General features: G+C 43.9%; 4 protein-coding genes across 4 annotated transcripts; 1 reads left to right on the top strand and 3 right to left on the bottom strand.

The window, feature by feature from the left end:
• Window positions 1–359: 359 nt before the first annotated feature.
• Window positions 360–4,465, top strand: hspbap1 (hspb associated protein 1). The gene is made up of 8 exons (XM_086123222.1): window positions 360–461; window positions 522–723; window positions 836–1,020; window positions 1,700–1,836; window positions 2,451–2,622; window positions 3,016–3,099; window positions 3,172–3,276; window positions 3,429–4,465. The coding sequence occupies exons 1-8, from the start codon at window positions 435–437 to the stop codon at window positions 3,774–3,776; spliced, it is 1,260 nt and encodes a 419-aa protein (XP_085979348.1). The 5' UTR covers window positions 360–434; the 3' UTR covers window positions 3,777–4,465.
• Window positions 3,691–13,604, bottom strand: slc15a2 (solute carrier family 15 member 2). The gene is made up of 24 exons (XM_086123220.1): window positions 13,506–13,604; window positions 12,602–12,689; window positions 11,793–11,934; window positions 11,615–11,707; window positions 11,419–11,518; window positions 11,033–11,123; window positions 10,861–10,938; window positions 10,069–10,151; window positions 9,875–9,958; window positions 9,460–9,549; window positions 9,335–9,379; window positions 9,118–9,150; window positions 8,355–8,443; window positions 8,199–8,280; window positions 7,906–8,031; window positions 7,551–7,715; window positions 7,005–7,051; window positions 6,815–6,922; window positions 6,528–6,627; window positions 6,293–6,436; window positions 6,110–6,214; window positions 4,613–5,684; window positions 3,812–3,903; window positions 3,691–3,734 (listed from the first exon to the last, which is right to left on the bottom strand). Exons 1-22 carry the CDS (start codon window positions 13,512–13,514, stop codon window positions 5,457–5,459), a joined length of 2,130 nt encoding a protein of 709 aa, XP_085979346.1. The 5' UTR covers window positions 13,515–13,604; the 3' UTR covers window positions 3,691–3,734; window positions 3,812–3,903; window positions 4,613–5,456.
• A 253-nt stretch (window positions 13,605–13,857) lies between these two features.
• Window positions 13,858–21,968, bottom strand: cyp27a3 (cytochrome P450 family 27 subfamily A member 3). The gene is made up of 9 exons (XM_086123520.1): window positions 21,532–21,968; window positions 20,266–20,456; window positions 19,187–19,392; window positions 18,309–18,506; window positions 16,678–16,841; window positions 15,768–15,937; window positions 15,601–15,682; window positions 14,798–15,004; window positions 13,858–14,420 (listed from the first exon to the last, which is right to left on the bottom strand). The coding sequence occupies exons 1-9, from the start codon at window positions 21,781–21,783 to the stop codon at window positions 14,304–14,306; spliced, it is 1,587 nt and encodes a 528-aa protein (XP_085979646.1). The 5' UTR covers window positions 21,784–21,968; the 3' UTR covers window positions 13,858–14,303.
• An 809-nt stretch (window positions 21,969–22,777) lies between these two features.
• Window positions 22,778–26,469, bottom strand: eaf2 (ELL associated factor 2). Its single transcript, XM_086123521.1, has 6 exons — window positions 26,285–26,469; window positions 25,613–25,707; window positions 25,395–25,531; window positions 25,123–25,304; window positions 24,780–25,040; window positions 22,778–24,591 (listed from the first exon to the last, which is right to left on the bottom strand). Exons 1-6 carry the CDS (start codon window positions 26,385–26,387, stop codon window positions 24,548–24,550), a joined length of 822 nt encoding a protein of 273 aa, XP_085979647.1. The 5' UTR covers window positions 26,388–26,469; the 3' UTR covers window positions 22,778–24,547.
• Between the last annotated feature and the right edge of the window lie 1,165 nt (window positions 26,470–27,634).

Below are 27,634 nucleotides of genomic sequence, written 5' to 3'. Positions count from 1 at the left end.
TTAGCTATCTTACAGATACGGAGGTGATTTGGTGACTTTTAAAGTTAAGCATAAACTTGTTCTAGATGATTTTCACGCGATCGAGCATTTCATTAGTTAGACTGATAACGTGAACAACTGCGATTATTTCAATACCTTTTAGTTCAGGGGTCACCAATGTGGTGAGGACCTCCGGAATACCCCACGGACCTGTTGTCAAAAAATCATTCATGATGGGACATTGTGGTTTCCTAGTAATGTTGTACAAATGATCATGATCAAAATGTAAGCGCTTGCAGAGATTTCTATAAATAGTTTTAGACTGACATTTTGGTGTTTTCCTACCTTGTGAAATCATTAACTTGATCAGTGTCTTCACATCCGACATACATAATTGGGTCAAATTTCTTATTTCGGAAGTATGTGTCAGACTGGTACCCTTTCACATTAACCAGATGAATCTTACACTTTCAAAAAAAAAGGTTGGTGACCCCTGCTCGAGTATGTAGTTTGAGATTTATTACTAAATCTGTATGTTGTAGGCCATGGACACCGGCGCCACCCACATCCCACCCTTCAGTCCAGAAGATGCCCAGAGAATTGTGGGTCGGCTTCGGCAGCCCGCCGTCTTCCTGAACATGACGCACGGCTGGCCCGTCCTCGGCTGGACCGCAGAGAACCTGCGCGAGCGCCTCGGAGACAGAACCGTCCGATTCCGACTCGGCAGGAAGGAGGAGACGAACGGTAAGAAGAAAGATCGGATGGGCGGAACGAATAGTCATCGTGCATTCATGACACCTGCCACCTTGCACAATGGAAATGAACATGAAGGGCCTGGTTGTGTTTGTTTGCTCAGTGCCTCAGTTTGAAACTCAGTGCGCCTATGTGGAAGCAAGCATGGGTCAGTTCCTCAACTGGCTGAAAGATGAGGCGAGGGAGGATGTGGGCTCTTTCTGTGACTACCCACCGTCTCAGTTCTGGGCCTACGCTGACTACAAGTACATCGCCAGGATGTTTGCACACCAGCCCGACATGTTTGAGGTGTACAGTTATGTTATTCACAGATTTTTGGTTCCCTATGCCAAAGCTGAAAGTGGTTGAAAGCCGCAGTTGTGATGGGGGGGAATAAGGCCACAAAGACCTTCCCTCTTCTGTATAGATGTGCAACAATAGTGAATTAAATACATTTGAAATGAATCCCTGAAGACCAAAACTCAGGAGAGTTTCACCATAATTATTATAAAGACATCATCTTGGCTGCTCCGACCGGCCTTCCGGTTATGGGTGTGTGCAGGCAGACAGAATGCAGGAACTCCTTGCACACAAAAAGACAGTCAAAACGTTGTATGAATAGCAATTACAATGGGACGCAAAATATAAATACAGTTCAATATTTATATACAGTCTAGTCATTATTAAATAGCTCCAGGTGCCAACAGGATGTCTGCGGAATGACACCAAATAATCCTACTTTTTTTTTGAGGGGGGGGGGCATTTTCAATGAATACGCACAGCTTCTTCTTGCAGATAAAGACATTAAAGAGTGGTCGCACGGCAACATTTTATGTGGCAGATTAATTTTTATAGCGTCGGGCGAGTAAATGACATCGTGTTAAAATTTGCCTCGGGCGACATTGACCAGTCTGCCGTTTACTGAGAATTGCTTCTGTGTGTCCTAATGGATTCGTCATCCATATTCGTGTGTGTGTGTGTGTGTCAGGATGTAAAGTGGGATGCGTTCGGGTTCGAGGGTCGTAACGGAAAAGAGAGCACGCTGTGGATGGGCACAGAGGGCGCCAACACGCCGTGCCACCTGGACTCTTACGGCTGCAACCTGGTGCTGCAGGTACAAGGACGGTAAGACTGCATCACAAATGTCTGACCCCCGCTTCAGTTGAGTGACTCTAAGCACATTCAAACAAATGCCGAAGCGTTTCTACCAACGTTCCGACTTGCACTAAGTATCGGTGCATGCTTGTTCTAGTCTTTGTGAACACTGATGGACAGGTTACTTTTAAAATGCTCCTTTTCTGAATGGAGGTTACACACACTAAAGATCAAGGCTGCAAGATTATGGCCAAAATAACCATGAATATTTTTTTTAATCAATATTGTAATCAGGATTATTATTCAGTTATTCATGTTAGCGAAAATATTTGTTTTTGAATATCACTACTTTTTAACAAACGATACAGAATGAGTTCTGAGTGCAAAATGAAACTTTAAAATGAATGGTTTATCATTTTACAAAAAAAGATGATTAAAAAAAATACACAAAAATGTCAAGTTAACCAAAGACTAGCTGAATAAAAATGCCAGTATCTCGTTATTTTGGCAGTTTAGGGGAGCCTTAACCATGTGTTCGCCCCCTAGTGGTTGGCTGACTAGTGGTTGAGAAAGTGTTTGATTAAATATGCCAAAACGCACGCCCATACTGTTTGCTCACTTGTTTTCTTTGTGTCTGCGTACAGGAAGCGCTGGCACATGTTCCCTCCGGAAGACACGTCCAAGCTGTACCCGAGCAGGATCCCGTACGAGGAGTCCAGCGTCTTCAGCCGCGTCAACATCCTGCGTCCGGACCTCGGAAGGTTTCCCGCTTTCCGGCACGCCGGCGCGCACGTCATCACCCTGTTGCCCGGACAGGTCGCTCCACCTAAATATAAAATATACACGCCACATGCACACCCATCAAATGTACACACACGCTGTGTGACGTCTGTACTGTGTGTTTGTCCCTGCACACCAGCGTGAGGTTGTGATTGCGTCGTGTTTAGATTGCCCTTCTGTTAAAGCCGCCACCTGGTCAGGGTAAAAAAAAAAAAAAAATTTGGTAGGGTCAAGTTGAGGCCCTGTCAATCATGACTCATCACCCCTCGTAACTTCCTCTGTGACAAAACGAGGCCTGGAGTGGATGGGGACAGAAAATCAATACCTGTCATCAGCAGACATATTGAGCCGCTGGTCCAATACTGCTGTCATGTGGCTGAAAGAGGAAGTGTAGTCAATTATACGATAAGCCGCATTTTGTGTGGTCAGGTTCTCTTCGTGCCCCGACACTGGTGGCACTACGTGGAGTCTCTGGACGCCGTCACCATCAGCGTCAACTCCTGGATCGAGCTGGTGAGCCTCAATTTCGTGAGGCTGTATTATTTGATCGATGATTGACTGATCGGTGAATCGATTCTCGCGTAGGATGACGACCACGTGGCGCGCGTGGGCGAGGCCGTGACCAGGACGGTTGTGTGCGCCGTAAAGAGCGCGCAAGGCGAGGGCAGCTGCTGGCTCAACCCCACAGAGGTTCGTGTGCCAAGTGAGCAATTCATCAAATTCAAACTTATGTCGCAACGTTGACCCACAAAAAAAGTGCTCAAGAAGCTACCAAAGTTATACTAATTGGAAAAAAAACGCAAACATTCGATTGGAGATCGATGACATCATCGTGTCCACAGGAGGGCGTGACATCCCATAATGACAACATGCACTACATCAACTTGGCTTTGCGGGCCTGCGCTCGGCAAGAGAAGACCGAACCCACCTTGAGATCCAACAACCCCACAAAGCGCGATTCAGACGGACGCATTCGAAGTGACGTCCGCTTCGGGCCATGTCTACTTCCTGTTCCCCGCCTTCCCCCACCTCTCCAAGATGGCGCCGACGACATGGGTCCCGATACGATTGAGTCGCCGCCCTTGGGCACCGATGACCTTCTGGAGTGTCTGTTGCATCCAGACGTGGTCGCCATGGTTACCCGGCTCCTGTTGGACAAGCAGAGGAGAACTCCCATCACTCCGAGATGAGACAATCTCTGAAGGGGTCGGACGAGGGCTGTTACCTTGATGTCACTGGGGCGGCCGAAAAGTGAAAGATGGCTTGGAAGTCAATTTCTCACCACCGATAATACAATCAGGAGCGTGTTTGTTTTCCCTGGGGTGGGGTGACATCCTTCATGATAATCGCATTTCATACATGTAAACATGTTTGCTGCCTAGCAAAATGACAAACACGGCAGACAGCTGTGATCATGGAGACAAAAGGCGTCGAGTCTTCAGTGAGCCCCAGCTTTGCTCTCCTTCTCTTGACTTTTTAACACTTGTTCGAATCACTTTTTTTAAGATTGTTTCTTAAAAAACAAAAAGTTGAAATAAAATCACCATTTTTTTTCTCAAAGAAGTCAGAAACATCTGAGAATAGAGTTAAAGGAAAAAAAATTAAATCAAATTATCTCAAGAAAAAGTTTTTGTTATAAAGCTGTTTTTTTTTCATTATAAATTCGGATTTTTTTTCCAAAAGTTCTAAAAATTATTTTTTAAGGAAAGTTACAATTATGTGGATAAAGTCAAATTTTCAAGAGAACAAAAAACAAAATGTTCAACAAAAAGCCCAAAAATTGATCGACAAATGTGCATCGTCTAATTTGAAGGGGGAAATTGCTAATTGTTGACAGTTGTATCGTTTCCCGAAAACAAAATAAAAAGTGTTGACTAGAGTTGGAATGACCAAAGTGCGAGAGTCACCACAAAATATTTATTCCACACAAATGTGAACAAGGCACGTGGAATCAAAGCTACCAAATTAATTCAAGTCCAAAGAACAAGATTCAAAGTAAAAAACAAAACACGAGGATTCAACTGACCATGACATGACTTGAGGCCGCAGTTACTGACAAAACAGCCCGCAAACGATCTATCCACGAAGACAGAAAGAAACTGCAAACTCACAATGAGAATATGTGGCACAGACACGAGGAACTGGCTTGACGAGAACAGGTGAGCACAAAAACCTAAAGAGTGAGACAGAAACATGGAACGCGAGAAAACGGAACATAGGTCATGACGAGATTTTGTTGTGCTTTTTCGCAAACGTTACAAAGTGAGAATAAATTCAGATTTAAAAAAAAGAAACAGTTGTGAAAATTAACTGGTATTTTTCTGTGGAAAAAATATATAAAGTGATATACATTCATTTTTAAAAAAAAGTAAATCCATAAAAATTCTCTTTGTCCGAGAAAAAAGTGGCTAACTGAATGGGAATTTTTGGAAGAAAAAAATGAGATTCAAGTGGATGAAGTAAAATGATGATAAACTGTTCAAGAAAATTTGTAAACTAATGATTGAATTTTTTTTCTAAAAAAAAAACCCCATCATAAATTAGATGAACGGTCCTATTTTTTCCGGAAAAAAGGTGTGCAAAGTTCAGAGATTGTTTTTTCTTTAAGATGAGAGCATTGTGCTACACGCAAAACCTTGAAAAAAAAAAAAGCAAAGAGTAAGTTGGAAATGACAAACCATGACGGCAGCGTTCTACCCCCCCCCCCCCAAAAAAATCAGACGTTAAAAATTTGAAATGTGCGTAAAATCTACAGTTAGCCTTTGATGCTAACAATTCACATCAAGGGAATAACGACATGAAAAAAATGATCGCATTTCATTGTTTGCGCTTCCTTTTCAGTTGTCCCTGAATACGGAAGGCGCTTGCGTTTAAAGTTTGGTGCTGGGCTCCAAGTCTGGCTTTTTCTTATCCAGCGTGTCGGCGCATCCGTTGTGGTCGTCGTCGTCATCGTCGCTGCTGCGTTGGCCGCCATTGTGATCGTTGGCGTCCATCTTGTCCAGGTGCTGAGCGTTCACGTACGTGTAGAAGTGAGCCATGACCGAGAACACGCCGCACACGGCCAGCAGCAGAACCGCAAACAGCACAAACTCTTTCCACTGCAAATTTTTTTTGGGGGGGAGAAAAAAAAACGAGATTTTTAAAAAAAAAATTGGTTTCAGTCATAGTCAAGAGTATCTTGAGAATAAAGTCCTATTTAGGAAACCGTTGTCATATTACATGACTGAAGTTACACTGAGCCAAAAGACGATTATTCGCAGTCGTCCAAAGAAGAGGCACTATGTGCTTGCTTCATCCCATTTCTTTTTTTGTTTGTTTGTTTTTGGTCACCCACCGTTTATGTTCACTTTACATTTACTGTAAAACTGACACACATTAAAGGACAAACGCCAAAAAGTGCCATCAAACCAGACCACCTCGTCAAAAATATGTACACTAGCTTGCTACTAATACATAGCGCAAAAAGCCATAGATGTGCTAACGAAAATTGGTGTAGACTTTCGATCTTAAAAGTCAAGACTACCTGCTCAAGCCCTGCGCCCTCCGCTACGATCAAGACGATGACGTTCCCAAAGGCGACGGTGAGCAGCCACCCGGCCTGCAGGACCGACTTCATGTTGGCGGGGGCCTGCGGGGACAATCGTTCTCAGCTACTATTTGAGGACCGCTCGCTAGTCCGAGTGAAGACCTGGACGGGAAGCCAAACCTGCGAGTAGGAGAACTCCAGGCCCGTGATGGAGAACAAGACTTCGCCTGCCGTGATGAGGACGTACTGAGGGATCTGCCAGGCCACGTGTACGTTGTTGGCATGGACGTCCTCCATCTTGTGTGTCGTGATCCTACCGGACTCCTGTGAAGCCACAGAAAAGAAAAAAATTGAATATCCGGACAGTGGGATGAGGGCGGCTTCCTGTCCAAGAGCGACAAGCTGCCCTTCTGACCTCAAGGAGGACCACGGTGTAGGAGGCTCCGAAGTCCAGGAGTCCGAGGTCCAGGTCTGGGCAAGTCTTTGATTGTAAACTGCAGCTCACCTTATTATACCTGACACAACAGACAAGTTGGGATAAAAAAATCTAGCATATCTGGATCAAATTTGGCGGGAGTTGGACAAAGTCTCGTGGACTCTAGACGCCCCACCAAATTTCCTTTTGCCCAGAGAAACTAGCTTTGGGGGCTGCTGCAGTCATTTGTGTGTGTGAGACAGGAAATGATGTCACAGTCCACTCACACTCCCCGCTGGAGGGTCTTGTTGGCAGAGACGCTGTAATTGGCGTCGGCGCGGAAGGTCTCGTCGCCCACGGTGACGGTGGCCGCCTCCGACAGCGTGTTGACGAACCTGCGCGAAGCCACGCTCGCTAAGTTTCGCGCGGAGATGACAGGCCATGCGTCGCGCTACACGCGCAAGGTCAAGTTTTTACCTGAGAAGAGGAGCTCCTTCGTCACTTTTCTCGATGTGGTCCTTCACCTGGATTACACACCACAAGATATCAAAAATGTTGGTCAGAATGTGCTTGAAAAAAATATTTTCAAATAGTGTAATATTCAGTTGTTTATTTTTCTCTTTAAATATTGACAAATTTAGTAAGATCCATATTTACTTCCTCAGAAAATTTTCATAGAAATATGACTTAGAACTGTGGGATTACGACTTTTTGGAAAAGGGAATTCATTCTTGCAATACTGTGACTCATCTCAGATGATGACTTTTCCGAAAGAAAAAAAACCCCAACAATATTCTAGATTCTCGCAATTTTACGTATTTTCTAAATACTACTGCCCATCCATCCATCCATTTTCAGAACCGCTTATCGTCATGAGGGTCGCGGGCGGGCTTGCTCGAGCCTATCCCAGCTGTCTTCGAGCAATAGGCAGGGGACACCCTGAACACCAGCCAATCGCAATTGCATGTTTTTTCTTTTTTTTTTTTCCTGGTTGTCCAATTCTTGTGTTTCGCGTTCACTCACCAGTCTGCAGCGTATTCCGGCTCGGGCGGGGTGCAGGATGAGACTGTACGCCTCCTGCTGGCCAAAGGTGACATTGCAGCGGGAGGTGGCCCCTTGGTAGTCGACCTCCAAACTCACGTTGGTGCTGGGCGCCCCTAGTGGCAGCTTCAGGTACTCACCAGGATCCTGACACAAACAGGGAGGGCTCTTCTCATTCATTCGATTTTATTTAGATTTTTACCCTAAGTCCTGTTTTACCCGCGTCAGAAACGTCAGTTATAGTGATTCCTTTATTATTGATTTAGAATGACTTTTTAGGTCAAAAGCCGCAAATGTACGTGGGTTTTTTTTTTTTTTGTCCCGCCCCCAAGGCTACCTGTAGGTACATGAGCGGCTCTGGAAAAGGCTGGCTCTCAGGGAAGTGGAGACGGACGTCCCCCGGTGCCAAGTTGAAGACTTGCAGCAGACACTGGCCCGCCGGCGCTGGTTTCACCACCGTTTTCTACAACACGCAGCATACCCACAGTCACTCGTGCCGCTAGCTTCAACCGTATCAGCAACGGGACCGTTTCTTTTACCAATTTACAATTTTGATTTACTGATACATTAACATCAACAATTTTCCATCCCCCGATTGGTAGGTCAAAGCAACCTTTGCCGTTAACGCACCACCACGTGGACCTCCACCAGGGCGGCGGCACCAAACGCCAACGCTGCAAAAATCATCCCGGTGGCCATTTTCCTCAGCGGACTAGGGGGAGGGAAAAAAAAACGTTATTGTTTTCTATCGGCATCAAAAAAAAAAAAATCATGATAGGAACTCACGTGATGTTGATCCTGCAGAGGCTAATCAGTGGGTATATGAACAGGTCGAACACGGGCACGAACACCAGAATTAACAGCGCATTCAGTGTCTAGAAGGGAAGGAGACACACAAAACATTCAGTTGCCAAGATGTACCAAAGATGTTTTTTGAAAAATTCAACCCTCAAGCATAGTTTCAATTAGCAAATGAAATTTGGTAGGACTGTATATTATGAACAGACCCCGCAAAAAAAAGAAGAAAAAAAAGCCATGCTTGAAAACACACAGGTCATTTGCCATTTTGATGAAAGTGAAGATTTTAGGCTCACTGGGCTCAGTTGGAACGCCCAAGATTTTTTTTTTTTAATTCAACCCCCTTTCATGACACGTGAAATTTGGTTGAGAAGTGCACCCACCAAAAAATGTCAAGAAGCCATGTCCGAAGAAACACCGGAAGCCAAACATTTTGGTTTAAATTGGCCGTTTTAGCAAATTTGTATTTTGTATTTTTCAAATTCAGCCTCCAAAGCCAGTTTTCGGTGAGCAACATCAATTTTAGTCGACATTGTTTTATCATGAGTAGACGCACCAAAGTCTCAACAAGTCAAAAATTGTCCAAAAAATGCAAAAAAAAAAGGACGTTTGTCATTTTTGGTATAAGGTGGCCACATCTTTGGGGAAAATTCAGCCAAAGCTAGTTTCACTTAGCCACATAAAATATGGTCGACATGTCGATCGTGAGTAGGCAACTTTTTCCCCCCAGGAGGCGCAAGTGAGTCCATACCTGCATTTGATCAGGTTTGATGGAGAAGGCACCCTGTCACGGAGCACAAAAGAAACCAATAAAAGGATTAAACTTTAACTCAAAATATCTATCAGGAAGTTAATCGAGCCAAGAATTGAGAAGTGGGTGATCCATTTCGGTCGTAAAAAAAAGTTATAACAGACAATGATGACATGGAATAGAACCATAAAAAAATAAAAAAAAGCAACAAACGTACGAAGGACATGTTCATCCTGGTGGCCTGCAAAGTCCAGCGCGAACCCTGGAATCAAACAACGCAATGTTAGCATTGTTAGCCTCCTTCGCGCTACCTTGACTGAACAACAAGTCGGCTTCCGGGACCTGTTGATCGAAGAGAGCCCAGAACATGGGCAGAGGGATGTAAAGAAGCAGGACCCGCAGAACCATTTTGATCTCCGTGATCAGACGCTTCTGTTGACACAATTAAAAAAAAAAAAAAAAAAAAAGAACATGTCAAATGCTGAAAGATTTTTTTTCCGTTAAAATGTGTGTCTTAAGAGCAGGTGCGCTCATACTTCTGTCACGTCTTAAAAATATTCCGATGCATTTGTAATCAAAGTTAAATATGGGGCGACTCGTGCTCTGATGTCATCACTTACGTTGGTCACAGCCACGAGGGAGCATATCTGCAAGTCATCGACCACGTTGTGATTTTTTTTTTTTTAATAAAAAAGTGAATTGCCTTTTATCGCACAAGCAACTTCAGCAATTAGCACTAATGAGCCAAAGGTCATACCGAGTACTTGTCCTCGGCCCAGTCCAGCCAGTGCCTCCTCTTGGACTCATACTTGGACCTCCTCCAACGGTTCTTGATGGCAAACTGCAAGTGTAGTTTAATTTAAAAAAAAACCAACATGAAAATCAATCACATTCTTGACAAGGAATGGGGAAAAAAAAATCACGGAGAGAACAAAGTGTTTGATGACTCACGCCGATGCAGTTGCAGACCTCCAACAAGATGTTGCCCTGTGGAGGATTTCGCCGGTAGAGGCTGCTACCTAAGATGAACACGACTGTACCAAAAAATAAAAAATAAAATACACACAAAGAAGTTAAAAGTTGAAGCAATAATTGTGTCGCTGCTCCCAGCTGAGTTTACCGTCAAACAAAACACAAAACAACGACACGTGGTGTATTTAAAACGATCAGTTTAGCATGATGCTAACGCATCATGAGAAAGGCCACAGATGGGCTAACGGATAGCACGTGGCAGTTATTATCCTCTTAAGCAGCAAATATTTGAAAAGCGATGTTCACGGACGTATAATTCTTATCCACTGCGAAGAACAATTCATATTACCGCAACTGACTGAGCTTTGACCCAAACATTTTAAGAAGACCAGAGGATAAAATGTGTGCATCCTTTAGGACCTGCATGCTATGTACAGCCACCAGGGGGCCGCAGCGTTGATTTGGGAGTTTTAGCGCTCACGGTTTTTCCCATTTGTGAATCGGTTTCCAAGACTTTGTCCCAATGCAGTCTTGCATGTTTTTAAGCAACGCTCCCGTTGTGGCCTTTTTAGTTTAGACTGCGGGCGGCCATCCGTGCAGAAGGTCGGCGATGTGCTACCGAAACCGCTGTGGATCATCCACTCAGCCGGGAGAATATCAAAAACGTCATCATTTTAAGTGTACATATATCTAAACATTTTTATTCTTTTATTTTACACGTACAAAAATGATATCATTGAGTAGAAATAAATTGACGGAGCGCTTCCTTACCCAAGGCCACCATCATGAGAGCAGCGGGCACGCCAAAAGCCAAAGCGTAGCAGTCGCCGCCAAAACACTGCACGTCTCCTGCGGAGTGAGTGGGGGGTGCGGGGGGGGGATTCTCAACATCAGCAGCACCAACGGGGGGGGGGGGGGGGGGGGGGCGGACAGCGACACTCACCTCTGAGGATGGGCGTGATGATGGTGGACAAGAGGCTGCCGGCGTTGATTGCCATGTAGAAAATGGAGAAGAATTTCATTCTCTCCTTGGCCTGACGGCAAAAAAAAAAAAAGAAAATTGACAAAAGATGTTGTGTGATGTGCTGTACAAGGTGCCCCCCAAAAAATTGACTTTTCCAGTTTGATTTCATGTCATCTGAATGTCATGTTTAACTTTGAATGTCATGCATAATTGTATTTATTATTTTTTTTAAATCCCAAAATATTCATGAAGTTTCATTTCATGTTCAACTTAAATGAATTGGATTTTATTATTATTATTAAAAAAATCATGATTCCATGTTTGTGATGACCACGTGGCTCCTTCTGTACAATTTGTCCACTCACATGCTTGTCCTGGAACTGGTCGCCCCCAAAGGCGGCCACGCAGGGCTTGATCCCGCCGGTTCCGAAGGCAATCAGAATCAGACCCGCCATAGACAGAGCGCTACAACGCACACACACACACGCACACGCACGGACAGGGACTGTCAATCAATATCGATCGAGCGGCTCAGTCCGATTGAACTATGGGCACCCGTACATGTGCACGGTGTTGCTTCCCACCGTAGGAATGGCACCGACCGACTTGATCACATGACCCAGCACGTAGACCACAGACAGGTAGATGATGGTCCTGCACGGGGGAAGGTTCAGATTGCTTCCATTGGTGACGGAAAGGTACGATAAAGTGAAGCCGAAGTGTACACGTCGGGACTGACTTAAACTTGCCGAGCCAGGTGTCGGCGATGATGGCACCCAGGACGGGCGTGAAGTAGCACAGGCTGCTGAAGGCGTGATACACGGCCGTGGAAAGGTCATGGTCCCAGCCCAGGTACGTCAAAAAGTACAACGTCAACACCGCTGAACACCACAAACAAACAAAGTCAACGACATAAGGATGGCATCCGCGAGCCGTGCGGCAAAGTGAGAGATTGTGGAGCGCAACGCAGTAAAAGCATGACTGCGCCTGGGCAATAACTGAGGAATAACAACTGAGGAGTGTTTATGGTGACTAAGATGCACGTTAGACGGTGTTGATCCGTTCACGGCCACTCCCTAATCACTAAAAACAACCCTTAGGGCACAGTCAATTTCCTGGATTGTTATGTGATTCGCGCTCACTTTCTTGAGCCACGACCAAGACGTGCTCCTTGCAAGCACCGCACAACTCGCTACCCCCGGCAAAGCAAAGTATGGCCTGTGGAATCTATGCAAAAAAAAAAAAAAAAAGTGACTAGGCAGTGCAGCAACAGTGGGGATTGCGGAGCAGCAAAGTGGAGACTGCGGAGCAGCAGCATGTGAAAACTGCAGCGAAAATTAAGACGGTGGAATAAAATGCAAGAAAAATGGAGACAGTGGAGTGGAGACTAATGGTGACTATGATGTGGCAAACTGGAGAGTGTACAGTACAAAGCAGCAACATTTGAAAGTGTGGAACACAACAACAGCAAAATGGAGACTGGGGAGCAGCCAAATGATGACTGGAGTTAAAATAGTGCGCTTTTTTTTTTGCTTCTGTAGGAATTACCTCTCATGCCATAGTAGGAAAAACGTTCGCAGAACTCATTGACGACGATGAAGCAGATGCTGGCCGGGTAGTTTGTACCACATAGTTTCTAAAAGAGACAAAATGATATCCAACATGATTCTTTAAAACTACATCCTAGTTTCAAAAATATATACAGTATGTATTTTGTATCCACTTAGGAGAGAGTCCTGGTTGGTGCATAACAATCATCTCCTCACGACGCGGTTGGTTCGTTTGAAACGCAAGTGAAGTGAGGCGAAGCTTGGCGAGTTGGGGGTTGGGGTGCGCTCAGAGCACCCGCGTGTTGCGTCATCTCAGTGCCCAACATAATTTCTGCGATGACACGTAAACGCCCCACCAGGAATGAGGCGAAAACTCAAATCCTGAGAGGTGGCATGTGAGACGTTCAATAATTGAAGATTGAATGGGAATTTTCTCCAAAACGTGCGTCAACAAAGCACGGACTTGTAAGTTAGATTTCCATGTGCTTTATTTTTGTAACATTATGCCCGTTTCACTTCGACAAAAAAAAACAAAAATTACGGCTTTATGTGGGAAGCCAAAACAACAAGGTTGAAATATGTCGTGTGACGTGCTCGCGTACTCGACAGACGAGTTGGAATTTAGATCCAGGAGTGTATAAAGCAAAGCCAGTGACTTTTTTTTCCCCGTACGACTTGTAAGACAACAGCGGTTTCATCTGGAAAAGACAACATTATTGTCGCAACATGAGCTAAGAATGCCCCTTGTTTCGTGGTCTAAAAAAGACTCATACATGTGACGTGGAGTTCCAGAACTGAACGAGCGAGTGGGAATTTTCAATGACAAGAAGTAAAGCAAAGCCACCGAGTTGTATTTTTGTTCGTTTACCCCACAAAACACGAAACAAAGTTAACAAAGTTACCTTGGTCATGTTGGCGGCGGCGTGCGTGCAGTCGGTGCAGAGTAGAACCCCCCCCCCCAAAAAAATAGAGAACACCCACTAAGTCAGCCTCGTTTCTCCTTCTCCTCCTCGTTATTTTGTGCTCCGCGCGCCGCTTTTTAAAGGACTTCCCACCCCACCACCACAAGGAATTGGTCATATGATGACGTCAAGTCCTGACTGACAATTTCCCTTCTGTTGATGTTTGTCCTGAAGTTACTAAAACGGTAGGTCACGTGACCAGCAGCCTATGTGTTTGTATGTGTGTGGGAGGGAACCAGCAAGGGGGCACTTCTTTAGGTATAGGCCCCAATAAACAAACAAACAAATAAGATAAGATAAGAAAGCCTTTATTAGTCTCGCAATGGAGAAATTCCCAATTCACAGCAGCAAAGTTATGAAAGGAAGAAGTAGAACAACAAAATATAGGAGCTGCTGGAAAGGCAGCCATAAACCCATAAAACATCCATCAAATTAAATAACGGTTTCAAATAAAATAAATACGACTTTTTTTTAATCATCGGGAAGTGCAACGAAACTGTAGACATGCTTCAGATCCTACTATCCAAAAATAAAGTGATTGAAGTTCAATCCGAAATTTCCAAAGCATATTTTGCAATAAATACAAAATGTAATGAGGCATAAAATGTCAATAATCTTTTTGAACAAGAAAATAAAATCACCTACATGGCATTGGCTGCCCCTCTATAAAGAAAATTAAACTACATTTTGAAATAAGGTCACTTCAACAAAGGAGGGGCTAAAATCATTCTTTCATCCTCATCTGTCCTTGAAGATAAGGTTGATGGGCGTGGCCGGGCACAGCAGAGTCCTGGTGATGGGTTTGACGGGACCGGTGCTGTTCGGGTCAGGCCTCACCTCAAAGCGAGCGATCAACTTTGGAAACCACACAACAAGAGCTCAGTCAGTGAGTGAGCGAGCGAGTTAATAGAGGAACACATCGCAACATGGACCCGATCGAATAATTGGTCGCCTCGTCTAAACTCTCTCTTGTAAAGTTAATTACATACAAAATGGCAAATGAATGAAAATAGTCAAATGTTCCGTCTGCCTAACCCTGAAGCGAAAATAAACAATATTTTGAAAACCCTAATCCAAATTTTAAAAACCGCATTTGAACTCCTACCCCCAATTCAAAAACCTCAATTTGAAACCCAATTAATAACCTCAAACCCAGGCTAAACATTAACACGGCTTGAAGCCCTCATTTTCAACACCAATTGATGAACCCGAACCCTTGTTTGAAACCCTACCGTGGACAGCAGCAGGTACATCTCCAGCTCGGCCACCCGCCGGCCCAGGCAGGCCCGGATCCCGAACCCGAATGGCACCGATCCAAATGGGTGTTGCTGCTGCTTTGTGTTTTCCTGCCGCAGCCATCGCTGAGGTAGGAAACGATTCGGCTCGGGGAAAACGCTGTCGTCGTGTGAAACGGCATAATGGCACAGGTGGAACAGAGTCTGCGGACGGGCGAACACAGAGCCTCGCTTTCACACTGTAACCTCAAACTAGGTCCGATCCTGATTTAAACCAGTTCCAACCTGGATGTCAGTGAAAATGGAACATCTCAAGTATCATTGAACATGTAGTCTGTGTAACGTGTCCTGCAATATGGCAGCACATCTGGATCAAATCCGGATCAAATCTTAAGTGTGTTCTTGGTCTGGTCCAGATGTGCAATCGGGACCAAATCTGGACCAAACTAGACATAAGTAACATGTAAAACGTCAATTAACACATTGTGGAAATGTGTCAATGTAACATCACACCAGGTTTTATCATGAAAATTGCAGACATATCAGACCAGGTTTGATCCAGATTGCACATCTGGTAACGGTGTAAATGCAACACGTGAAGTGTGACGTAACATGTTCAGACACTTGTGAGACTGCATGTTGTAGGTGAATGATCTTTGTCGACAGAATGCCAAATCAAGTGTGGTCCAGATTTGATCCATACTGTACTTTTGGCATGAGTCTCACTGCAACACACCTAAAACGTTCAGACCCATTGAAATGTTTGCGTGTAAGCTTATTCGGTGCGATTCATGCCTTACACTTTTGGGAAAGAGATGATCCCCCACCACGATCTCATTTTCCACAGTGAGGCGAGCGTTTCCCGGTACGACGGGGTAAAGCCTATGCCAACGACACAAAAAGGGGCTGTTAAAAAAAAAATAAAAACAGAAAACAGGTATCGGGCACGGCTTTGTCCTGCTCTCACCGCAAGGTCTCCCTAACGACCGCCTTCAGGAAGGGCATCCGAGCAATTCCTTCAGCGGTGGGCATCCCGCGGGAGGCGGGACAAACGGCCTCCACTTCCCGGTGGAGTTGATCTTGGATGCCAGGCTCCTTGGCCAGATGGTATAGAGCCCATGAAATGGTGTTGGATGTCTGAGGTCAAATACAATCTTTATTTCATATATCTCGTCCCCAAAAGGTCATATACTCATTGTAAAACAAAAACATTTTACAGATTCATTTAAAACATATTATGTAAAATGATAGGGTCTTTTATTTTAAAGAAACAAATGACATATAGCTTCCTAAAAATATTTTAAAAGGAGAAAGGGATAAGGGAAGATAAGCCAGCCCGCGGACAGCGAAAATCTGCGCATAATTAGCAGCTATTTAAATGTCTGTGGAAAAAAAAAAAAACTTTTTTCGGTAAGCACTGGTCAAGAGCAAATTATAATCAGCAATTTTTTTGTGTACCTAATCGTATTTTTGACACCGATTTTGAAAAAATATTTGACTCCCCCCACCCTCAGCACATCAGGATTTTTGAGATATTTTCTTTTTTTGTTTGTTTTTAACTTTGACTTCTAAAATATTGCGCAAATGGATTTTACCGTGCGTTGTAATATATAGCGAGGGCGTTTCAGAAAAAAAACATTTCCACCTGGTTGCTGAACCTTTAAGCTAGATTTTAAAAAATGCGGGCAGATTCGGAAACAGCGCCCCCCCCAAAAAAAGTTGAAAAAATATGTAATTTTGTTGTAACTTTTTTTTTTATTATAATGTCAGACCCTGATTTAATACTGCAAAATACAATAAAACGAGCAGTGATTATTTTGGCAAGACTACATGACTTCAATAAAAACGACCCGAAAAGAAATGTTGGATTTTGAGACCGTGTCAACTCCCGCCAGCAGGAGTTCGGTGACGCTTCCCAGGATCTCGGTGAGGCTCATCCTCTCGCTGAGCAGCAGGTGGGTCAGGTAGGCGCCCTCCACGTCGCCATCCGCCTGCTCCTTCCTCCCCAGCTCCTCCAGCTTCTTCTGCACCAGCTCCTCCGCTACATCAAAACAAACAAACGTGCATCCAGAAATTGAATGAAATGCCGACAAAGCAAAACGTGTAAAAAAAAAAAAAAAAACATCATAAATATATAGGCACACTCTTTATTTAATTGTATTTGTACTGTGTCCTCATGTAGCTAATTCAGGTCCTGGAAGATTGTTTTTTTGTTGGGTGTGGTTTATTTAGTCTGATTTAAATTGATATGAATTAGTTTGCCAAATACATTTCGTTTGACTTTTATTAATAATATTTTGTATTCATTTCGATTTAATTGACATTATTTTGATGACAAGTTGGAATTGGGCAATTTAAATTATAATGGATTTGAAATGGATATGCTAGTTGTGATTCATGTAATGGGAATTTGATATCTAACAGGGCAAAAAATAGAAGTAACTGTTCGTACTTTTGAATGCTGAGCAGTTATTTTGCGGATAAGCAAAGTTGCCTGCTCATGCGCTCGTCTGCACTCTGGGTAGCTGCTCAAAATGCTGATTGCGCTGACCATCACCTCCACCCAACAAGATGAAATGAGAGCGCAAGACGTGGAGGGGGAGAAGGCTCCCTTGACAGATCTGTGAACGGTGTCCTTCCATGGGTTTATTTTTTCTTTCTCCAATAAATCTCATCATTTTTTATACTTGTCTTGGCTTCCCTGGACAAGACATTCATTTAATCATACCATACAATATTTTATTGTAAAAAAATGTACATGCTTTGAAATGTAATTTAGATGAACATAAATCAATTGTAATTGCGCAAATTTGCCATAGTCTCAATCTCAAAATGTTGTACGCGGGCGCCGTCTAGTGGTCGAGGAAAGAATCACGGCCTTTTTTTTCTCACTTCGTTTGCGTTTCGTCTTTCAACGCCGTTTTGAAACATTTAAGGTGACATTTGCGTGTCATACATTTGAATTGAATAATTAATGAAGTAGAGTTCTGTAACTAGCAATATATGCGATTTAATTTAGGGTAAACAAACTAAATGTAGTGGAATTGTATTTGCGCTGAGGTGAATGATGAACTTTGTGCCTTGCGGGAGGTCATGTCAGGCTATTCAGTGCATTGACACGGACCGGGATCAAGTGCCCAAATAACTCACGTTTGTGTTCATTTACTTGTGTCAACTATTTTTACTGACTCCACACGTAATCATTGACAACAATCCAGATGAGAGGTTCCCACATTAAAATGGGCTTTTGCTGACAAAATGAAGGCTTTGGTGATAGGAGTCAGAATTCTTGAGCCTTGCAATTAGCATTGATGTATTGATGAAAATAAAAACAAATGTTTTGGTGATGAAAGCAGAATCAATACATTTTTGGATGATGAAATAAAAAGGATGGTATAACGTGTTCGTGCATGTTGTTCGGACGAGAGTGAAATGATTTGCCAACACGGCGATTGCTCATCCAAACGCGATGCCTGCGTGTGTGGCGCGCGTGCGGCGGCGGGCTCACAGAATTTGAAGAGGTGGTCCCAGGCGGCCACAAACTTGTTCCAGAAGGGCAGGTAGGGCCAGTAGCGCTTTGGGAACAGGATGACGATGGAAGACAGCCGGAACATTTCTCCCACCGACCAGATGAACTTCTGCGTCTCCTCGGGCACGTCCCGCTCCAGGCAGCCCAGCCGCGTCTCGAACAGCACCGAGCAGATGCCTCCAACAAACACGGCGTGCACTTGTCAACCCGCCTTCCACACACACTGGAACTCATTCGAGTCAAAGTCACTCGGGTGTCGGCGTTCGGCTTCGAGAGCAAAGCGGAAAAGAGCGGCAGGAAGTTTCCTTCATTGTGGTCTTTGTTTTCTAGCCCCTCTTCGCTGCATCCTTCTTTCCTTCCTCTCTCGCTTTCCTTCCCACCATCCCGACTTCCTCCCACGTTCCCTTTCTTCCTGCCTTCATCTCCTCCTTCCTAACCTCTTTCATCCGCCCATCCTTCCTACCACTCTCCCTCTTCCTTCCTTCAGTCACCCGTCCTCCCTTCCCTCCCTCCCTCCAGACGACCCTTGTCATTCCTTCCTTTCACACTATCCTTGCTCGTGTCCTTTCCTTCATCCTCTCTACTTTCCGTCCTTCCTTTGACCTTCCTTGCTTCATTCCTTGCTTCCTTCCTCCACTTTGCCGCAGTTCATTGAGCAAGGCTGTGAATACTTTTAAGATTTCTTACTTTTGTATTTTTAGTCATATTTAGATCATTCCACAAAGCTTTTTATCCATGTTGTCATTGTGGGGGTCGCATGTAGAATTTTGAGCAAGGGACTTTGTTTTATTTTGAAATTAGGTGGCAAAATAAAATATTGAAAAAGTGAGTTTTGTTGTTGTTGTTTTTTTTTTTACCTTCAAAAGCAAACTTATAAAGTTCTTCGGTCATGTCGTGCACCAGGCCGGTGGCGCCGCCGCCGTTTTGCTGCCGCAAGCAGCGGAGTCGCTCCACAAAGTCGGCCACCACCGGGTTGATGGTGTCTGCGTAGGAGGCCACGTGTTTCGGTTTCAGCATGCGAGGGTTCAGGATGCTGCGGATACGCTGCCAATTGGCCCCCATCCTAAAAACAAAACACACAAAAAGAGTTAGCTCGAAAGCTAATATGCTAACAATAACGTTAGCGTCACGCAACAACTTTATTCTCTAATATTACAGATTTTGGGGGGGGGATTAAAAAAACAAACAAATAAACACACTTTGTAAGAGTCTCGCTTAACATTTTGACTTTTTTTTAATTGTAAAAAGATGACTTTTTTTGCAAATATTTCTCTTCTCAAAACATTTGTAATGCTGAAACTAGACATGTCCCGATCCCGTTTCTTTCCAGCCAAATCCGAGTTCAAGTCATTTGTTTTTAAGGACCTACTAAAAAATCCGAGTCTCGATCCGAGACCTCAGCGATGGTTTGCGAAAGAATCACCTGGTCGGAAAGGGACAACTGCAATCTTAACATGGGAACTCTGCATGTATTTCCTCGAACATCGAGATTTTTTTTTTTCCTAATTCACATCTATTCTCAAAACTTTTTTTCTTGTTCAATTACAATTTTTTTCTTTCATTTTGACTTTCTTCCCTTAAACGAAAACTCTTCTCACAACATTGTCGTTTTCTTGCAACATTCCCCACGTCTAAAGTTGAAATTTTTCTGACCGTTTTATCCTCAAAACACGACAGCTTTCCTCACGCAACATTCCGACCTCATTTCGGTAAAGTTGCCTCTTTTTCTTTTGTTTTCCGTGCAACGGTTTTTCTTTATTTCTTCCTTCTCAAAATGTTTGTTCAATGTTGTTGAGAAACAGCATGTGGAGAGAACGCCCCAGTACAAGTCAAACAGGAAAAACTGAATGCCGACTAAGACCAAGACTGAAGGATCAAGACTGGCGTGCCGTGACGCGGCCCCAAAAAAATAAAAAGTCAAGTTGTTGCCACTCACTCGGTGAGGGGCCCGTGGGCTTGGTTGCGGACCTCTCGGTAGTGCCTCCAGTGCGGCATGTCGGTTCGGACCGGATGCCGGCCCTCCTGGCGCAGAACCTGCTCGATGAGCTCGGCGCTGGCCACGTTCACGACCACCAGGGGTCCGTACGTGGATTTCCACAGGGGCCCGTACAACTTCTTGTGCTCGATCTGGAAGCAGAGACAGACTTTTATTAAATGAGGTCACGTTACTAGTATAAGGTTTTAGTATTGCTTCAAACAGGACCTTCTCAGACCGAAGTGGCTACTAAGCTCACAGTGTCACCGAGTGTCATCGGCTGGTTGCAACAGAGATAGCGAGAGACTGGAAGAGTAACAGAAAGATGTGACCTAAGAATGTCCACGTCGACATCCCATGCTGCCCCGAAAAACCGGATGATAAATGCCACTCAACGGGCCTCATTTCATCTTCATGGACGACAATCCTCCAGCTCATCGAGGTCCCATCATCAGGCTGTTGGAGACCTGTGTTTATTTAGTGACTTTCTCATACCGTAGTTACTTTTTAATGCAGTATTGTAATGCATGTGATATTATAATTGTTTATTTTCTAATTCTGCTACTTTTTCTTTTACCACGCTGCCAATAAAGTTTTAATATGAAGATTCTTTTTTTTTTAATGAGGGAATGAACGCAGTATTGTATGAAACAAAAGCACCAGCATAATTAAATCTCTTGGGCAGGGGTGTCAAACTCATTTTTTGTCACGGGTCACATCATAGCAATGGTTTCCTACGGAGGGCCGTTACAACTAGGAACCCAAATTCACGACAAATTGGTCAATAACTAGTTTTGAAATCAGAGGCCAATAAAAACTGTTTTTCAAATATTATTACATTTATTTAAAAAAAAAAGGGGGGGAATGCTTGCCATATCTCAACATTTTTAAAAGTGAAGACAGTTTGCAATTTTGGTATTTCAGCAAAGAAACATGAAGTGGATGCACATAATTTCCTTTGGCAGGACACATAAAATGACGTGGCAGGCCTGATCTGGCCCCCGCGCCTTGAGTTTGACACCTGTGCTCTAGGTTTTAATGTCAAGATAAACTGAATATAAAACAAACAAATAATGAATCGGAGAGGAGAGTCAACATTGTGAACCCCCCCCCCCCCCCCCTCCCCCCATAGTAACCTGCAGGGACATGTTGGAGGTAAAAGAGGACAGCGACAAAACAAGTCTCAGGAAAATGAAATAATCAGAAAACACAGGCTGGCCTACTTACTTGCATCTGCTGCGTGGTCTGGAAGTATCCCTTGACGAAGAGCCAGTAAAGCGTGCGCAGGAAGCTCGGCCCGGCCAGCTCGTCCATGGTCTTCACCCGGCCGATGCCGTCGGACACCGCGCCGGGGCAGGTGGACGCCGGTTCCCTCGCAGGCTCGGTCGACGCTGACGCCGCCGCCGGCGTCTTGGTGTGGATCCAGCGGCGGGGCCGGCGGGTGCGTGAGGCGAAGCCGGTGACGACCTTAGCGAACATGTCCGCGCTCTTCTGCTGCGCGGCTTCTAGCTGGTTTTCTTTTTGTGGTCTGCAAATGGCGCGGCGTGCTGGGAAAAACACGCGGACTTTGACACGGAGCCGACCCACTTGCGCGAACACAATGACACGAAGAATCACGTTACTCGGATTAAAGTGTTCAGAACTTGAAGAACGTGGCACTGGTGCCAAAAACAATTTACGTCACTCACCGTGAGGATTCACTGATCCATCGCGGATTTAGATAAACTAAGATAAGAAAACCTTTATATGTCTCACAATGGAGAAATCCTCAAACTTAGTCCACTGGACTTTTTTTTTTTTTTGGTGAGTGTACAAACCAAGTAAATGTTGGTGGTTTTGTAAAAAGCTCTGAAATTAACAACATTTTGACATAGGGGCCCCCGCAAACGACATTTAAAATGGGTGAATATAATGTGATCATTTTTATATATAATTGAATCATAACCAACAGTTACATGAAACACCAAATCTTAATTTTCCTATACATGAATATAAATGAACGTAAAAATATAAATGTATTCCCATTCCTAACTGTTACCAAAAATTATGATTAGCTAATAAAATAAGTCAATACATACAGTAAGTATTTTTTTTTCATTTTAATGAAACAATTAATGAATCGTTCTCATTCCAAATAGTTTCAAAATTTTGTTTATAACTAAGCTAGAATTAATTTACTTTGTGGTGACCCGAAAATGTAGCATGTCTAACTCTCTAATGAAAGAATCATTCTCATTTTATAATGTCATTCATGATTACCTGTTGATGTTAGGTTATTTAAAGATGCCAAATTGTCCTCGGGGGTGAATGTGAATACTTTTTTGCCTCAATGTGCCCTGCGACTGGCTGGCGACCAGTCCAGGGTGTAAACCATCTCTCACCCAGAGTCAGTTCCTCCTCTGCTATTTTTGCAGGCTCTTCAAGAAAGAGAAAAGAGACATGAGACTAAACAGTAGTAACAAAGACTATCGTGTACCCAATTAAAGTATTTTATTTCTCCTTTTACAAACAGGACCAGTTCAATTCAAAAAACCCAAGCGAGAAAAAAAAAAGGCGGAGCTCAGCGGTGCCAACAGGTTTCCGATTGGTGAAACCGCCGACGACTAAAACTACATCACATATATCATTCTGAGGCCAGGCATTCACCGCTTGGAGAAATAAATTAATGATTTGGATTCAAGTATTGCAGGTTTAAAGCTACGAGGCACCACTGACCTGGTCAAGACCAATTAAAAAAAAAATGCACTGCAAGCTAGATTATCAACTACCTACGGTAGCAACTAGAGATGCGAGCAGTTGGCTACATTAGCACCATACCACAGAGGCAACTTGGTATGCTATTGGCAATTGGCTAAATTAGCAATAAGCCTTGAATGTCACTAGCTCAATCTGGCACAAGATACACTAAGTAGCTTGCTCCAGTGAGAACTGGGTATGCCAGCAATGCTGCTAACAAGCAAGCAGCTAGATACAGTAGCAACCGGCTATGGTATTGACAAAATTAGCTAATGTTCTGTAACAATTACACATGCGAGCAACATTAGCGACAGACCATGGAGTCAACTAGATATGTTGGCAGCTCGCTGTATTAGCACCAAGTCCACATGGGCAACAAGCAACACTGCCAACCAGAGGTGCTAGCAACTAGCTAATTAGGAACAAACCGCGAGGGAGGCTAGATACACTGGGAACTAACCACATAATCAAGTAGCGACATACACAAGTACATGTGCTAGCAATGTTAGCAACACAATATGTAAGAACGTACGTTGGAAATTAGATAGATATGCTAGCACAGTTAACAAGGAGCTAACGAGCTACACCGGAGACTACATACACTAGTACCGGTAGCAACTATCCAGAGAGGAGACTAGATACACTGACAACTAGATAAGTGCTTCACTTTGGCACCACCCAATGGAGGGTCATGACTACACTATCAGCTGTGTACAACATCATCGGTACAAGTAGCCACATAGAAAAGTAGCTACATCGGCGACACACTAGCAGCTGGCTAACAAGACATGGAGGTAACCGGCTGTAGTGTTAACTTGATATATAGCAATGTTAGCTACTAGCCACAGAGTCAAGTATCAACACCAACAACTAAATGCGCTAGCAATGTTAGCAACACACAATGGTGGCAACGGGATTTCCCAAAACTTGGCATTGGGACCAAAAACGGATCGTGGTTCCATTTTTAACGAATGTTATTTTTATTGATCAACTCAACTTTATCATTCATTTCTCTTTACCTCCTAATGTTTCTCATGATGCACATTTTGTATTTAGAAAGGTCATTGTTTTGGCAATGAATGATGTTTCTGTGATTGAGTTTGGAAATTCAGGTCCTCTTTGAGAACAGAATTTTGGGGATACCCTGAGCCATGTCGCTAACATAGCATAATTTAGCTTGAATGACGAATTGAGTAAATAGTTTGGTCAGCGGGTGAATAGTAACATGAAATGAGCAAACGAATAAGCAGAGGCAGCGGTTAAAAAAAAAAAGTCTATGTACGACATGCAACCATGGAGGGCACATCTTGTAAATTACCCATAATGCCGAGCTGAAATGTTGACTCACCGCAGTGAGTGCCTTAAGACTTGATTGGCAGACATGTAAAGACAAAACAAAATGCAGGAGTGCCCTGAATAGATTGCTGCTTGCATTACAAAACAAAGAGAACTGATCAAGATGGAAAGGAAAGAAATGGAAACAGCGGACATCCTGGCTGGTGATTGGTCAGTCGCTTTCGCTGCCCGATTCGCTTAACTGCAGGTCGTTTTCTGCAAGACAAAAACACGAAGCGGTGACACAATGGAGGAGTCTCATGCTGGGACAAAGGACAGTGGAATGTTCTCGGGAGGGGTGGGGGGGTCAAAGAATCTCACAGTGTGGTCCAAATGTGTCAAATGTGAATGAACGCGCAACGCTGTTCCTTCCAAATTACTCATTTAATAATATTTTTACTCACTGAGTGTGTTCATGAGCCCTCCTCCGCCGCCGCCTCCTCCCCCTCCTCCCTCCTGCTGGCGGCTGTTGGTGGTCAGGACGGGCATGCTGTGGTTGTTCTGGGCAACCGCTGCAGTCGGGGGCATGGCGGTGCCGGTGCCACCGGCCCGCTCATCCTCTGAGTCACTGCTGCTGGAGCTGTCATCGCTGCTGGAGGAAGAGGAGCTGTTGGAGGAGCTGGCACTGCTCATCTGGTCCATGACGCGAGCCTCCGCCATCAGTTCTGCATGTGACAACAATCATCATTGAATTGCATCACACAACTGGCTAAATTAGTAAGTAGGTGGGAAGGCAGAAGTTGCCACCTTTCTCGATGTCGTCCAGGGGCGATGTGGGCGACGTCTTCCCTTTGGGCGGAGAACTTTTGGATCCTGCCAAGCTCTTGCTTCCACCTCCGCTGCTACCGCTACTGTTGCTCTTCATCTGTTGGCCCAGACGACTGGTCTGCTGCTCCATGCGGGAATGAATCTTACTGCTGCCCTCGGCCCTGGAACGCATCGAAAAAGCCAGAGAGCAAATGAAACAAAATTCAAGATGTGGCCTTTGAAAATTAAAAAAAACAAAAACGCTTTGGCACCGGGTCTTCTTGACTGCAATATTACTGCTGAGCTTCTCCAGTCTGTACTCGCCAGTGTCATGGTTGACAATGAGGATGCATTCCTTCATGTATGAGCGCTTGGAGCCCTTGAAAACTGTCACTGGGGCACTGGAACCCTAAATCACATTTTGAATGAAAAAAAATCAACTTTATGAAATAATTGCCGCATGTAGAGGACAGACGAGGAAAACACTGACCTCTAAATTGGGTAAAGTGATAGTGACTTGCTCTCCTTTGCCAACTTCCAGATCCCCTTCACAGGCCGTGTCAATCGAAGCTGGTTTGAAATCATCTGGGGAAGAAAGTGAAGCATTTTTAATGAAATTAATTATGGACGTTAAGTTCGAATGTTATGAAAAATAATAATTAAATTAGTTATGAAGTAGGGTAGGATAATGTTTCCATGCATTTCATGCGTTTTTTTCCCTATTGGAATTTGGGTGATGTAAATAATAATAATAATAATAATAATGACAATAAAGAAAAATATGGACGTGAAACAAAATATATAAATTGACCGAGGAGACTAGTTTAATTCCATTAGCCATTTGCAGCGGTACCATTTCTGACGTGCCACAAGGTGGCAGTGTTGTCTTCACCGACCGCAGGCTAAGACAGAAGCTAATATTCAACAGCTATTAGTGGTTAGTTTTCACGGCGAATAGATAGATTACAAATAAATTAACAAGAAAAAAACGACATCAACGTGATATAACAAGGCAGTACACACAGACTAAGGAGGCGGTTAGTTTCGTTGGACCGGCGCCCTTCGAATGAAAAGTTAATCATCTGCGAGCTAGCAAGCTAACTGTTAGGCCGTGTGGGGAAGAAGGGGGGGAAAAAACATTGAATTTGAAGCGTTGACTTACATCGCACAGTGTGGTAGGCACTTTTGGGGTGCTTCTCGAACGTCTCCCCCAATTTCAAGACGTGTTCCTGGTTGTCAAAGTTCGCGTAACTTGTTCCATTCATCCTGAGTTTGGCCGGATGAAAACTTTTGGCATCTTTTTTAATTATTATTCGACGGCCATGTAACGTAAAGTGTCGCCGAGCTCCGCCTCTTCTTCTTTCTGATTGGATCGGGGTGGACAAAACCGTGCCCATTGGCTCACAGCCTGTCAATCGAAATTATGTCAGCGTTAAATTACAAAATGAAGGTAAAAATTGTCATGCGTTGTACGTAATTCAAAAAACGTTACTGCGGTTTTATTTTAAAATTTTGTTAATATTGTATTTTTATGGTTTTGATTTAATAGACAATGATGTATACTCTGTGTTTTTTTCTTTTCACTGATTTAGCTTGTAGGAATTCTCACAAGAAATGTGTTCTCTTTGGACCGAAGTTGGTTTCTGTTGGTATTTGATCAACTTGCAATCGAAACTTTACCAAAGTACAGGGCAAGATCTTAAACCTTTTTCACTCTGTCTTAACACTTTTTTTTACCCATGGTTGCTATCTTGTCATATGTTAGCATTACGACTGATATCATGTTAACATTTGCTCAATTCTTATTCAAAATAGCAGCTCAATACGGGACAAGACGCAATTTTTGGACCGAGGTTTCGTAACACGCAAGCTTATTGCAGCAACACCAGAATTTTTTTTTAACGTGATAGCTTATCACATTAAAATGAGGCAAGTTCGCCTTCTGGAAAACAAAGCAATTACCTTATGTTCAGGTCACAGGTGGAGTCCTGTTTACATGATACAGAGCTTTTAATTTTTTCTCTCTCTGTGCGTCATAAGCATGTTTTTTTTTTCATATTTTTGCGGAGCATAGGAAAGTCAATTCCAATTCCCAGAGATTGATTTCAGTGGCGATAAACTGCATGACTTAGATGTGAAGGGACAGCAATAATCTCTTTTCCTGCCTTTAAACGCCGTACGAATCCTAAACCTGGAGTGAGGAGGGCCCATCTGCTGTCTTTATGTTATAGGATCAACGTTGTGACAAAAGAATCGGCTCTTGGCCACTTTGCGCTTGGATTTATCTGCAGGCTGGCTTTACTTGGACAAAGCGGCTGTATATGTCATCTTTCTGTCAGTCAATGGCCGCCGGGTCCACTTTCATTGAGCGTGAGGGGAAAGCCAACAGGGTTCGTGTTTCCATGGTGGTTGTGGCTGGTGGGCCATCCCCGGTATAAACTATGCACCTGCCTCGGCCCCCCCCCCCCCACCCCCACCCAAGAGAAATCAACAGTCGGACTAAAAAAAAAAA

Source organism: Hippocampus guttulatus, chromosome 11 (genome assembly GCF_054856545.1).
Source record: "Hippocampus guttulatus isolate MCC_2025c chromosome 11, RoL_Hgut_1.0, whole genome shotgun sequence".
Lineage (NCBI taxonomy): Eukaryota > Metazoa > Chordata > Actinopteri > Syngnathiformes > Syngnathidae > Hippocampus > Hippocampus guttulatus.
This window is presented reverse-complemented; position numbering and strand designations above follow the sequence as displayed.

Bases quoted from the DNA above. Each gene is read 5' to 3' on its own strand.
- hspbap1 (XM_086123222.1), top strand. From the start codon at position 435: ATGAATCTTACACTTTCAAAAAAAAAG. The intron at 2,623-3,015 runs GTCGCTCCACCT...TTGTGTGGTCAG, and splicing joins TCACCCTGTTGCCCGGACAG to GTTCTCTTCGTGCCCCGACA. The intron at 3,277-3,428 runs GTTCGTGTGCCA...TCGTGTCCACAG, and splicing joins GCTGGCTCAACCCCACAGAG to GAGGGCGTGACATCCCATAA.
- slc15a2 (XM_086123220.1), bottom strand. The intron at 11,519-11,614 runs GTACGGGTGCCC...TGTGCGTTGTAG, and splicing joins GGAAGCAACACCGTGCACAT to CGCTCTGTCTATGGCGGGTC. The intron at 6,923-7,004 runs GTAAAAACTTGA...GGCTTCGCGCAG, and splicing joins GAAGGAGCTCCTCTTCTCAG to GTTCGTCAACACGCTGTCGG.
- cyp27a3 (XM_086123520.1), bottom strand. From the start codon at position 21,783: ATGTTCGCTAAGGTCGTCACCGGCTTCGCCTCACGCACCCGCCGGCCC. The intron at 18,507-19,186 runs GTAAAAAAAAAA...TGTTTGTTGGAG, and splicing joins TTATAAGTTTGCTTTTGAAG to GCATCTGCTCGGTGCTGTTC. The intron at 16,842-18,308 runs GTGAGCCCGCCG...GTTTTGATGTAG, and splicing joins GGACCACCTCTTCAAATTCT to CGGAGGAGCTGGTGCAGAAG.
- eaf2 (XM_086123521.1), bottom strand. From the start codon at position 26,387: ATGAATGGAACAAGTTACGCGAACTTTGACAACCAGGAACACGTCTTG. The intron at 25,708-26,284 runs GTAAGTCAACGC...TTTCTTCCCCAG, and splicing joins TGCCTACCACACTGTGCGAT to ATGATTTCAAACCAGCTTCG. The intron at 25,305-25,394 runs GTGCCAAAGCGT...GATGCGTTCCAG, and splicing joins ATTGCAGTCAAGAAGACCCG to GGCCGAGGGCAGCAGTAAGA.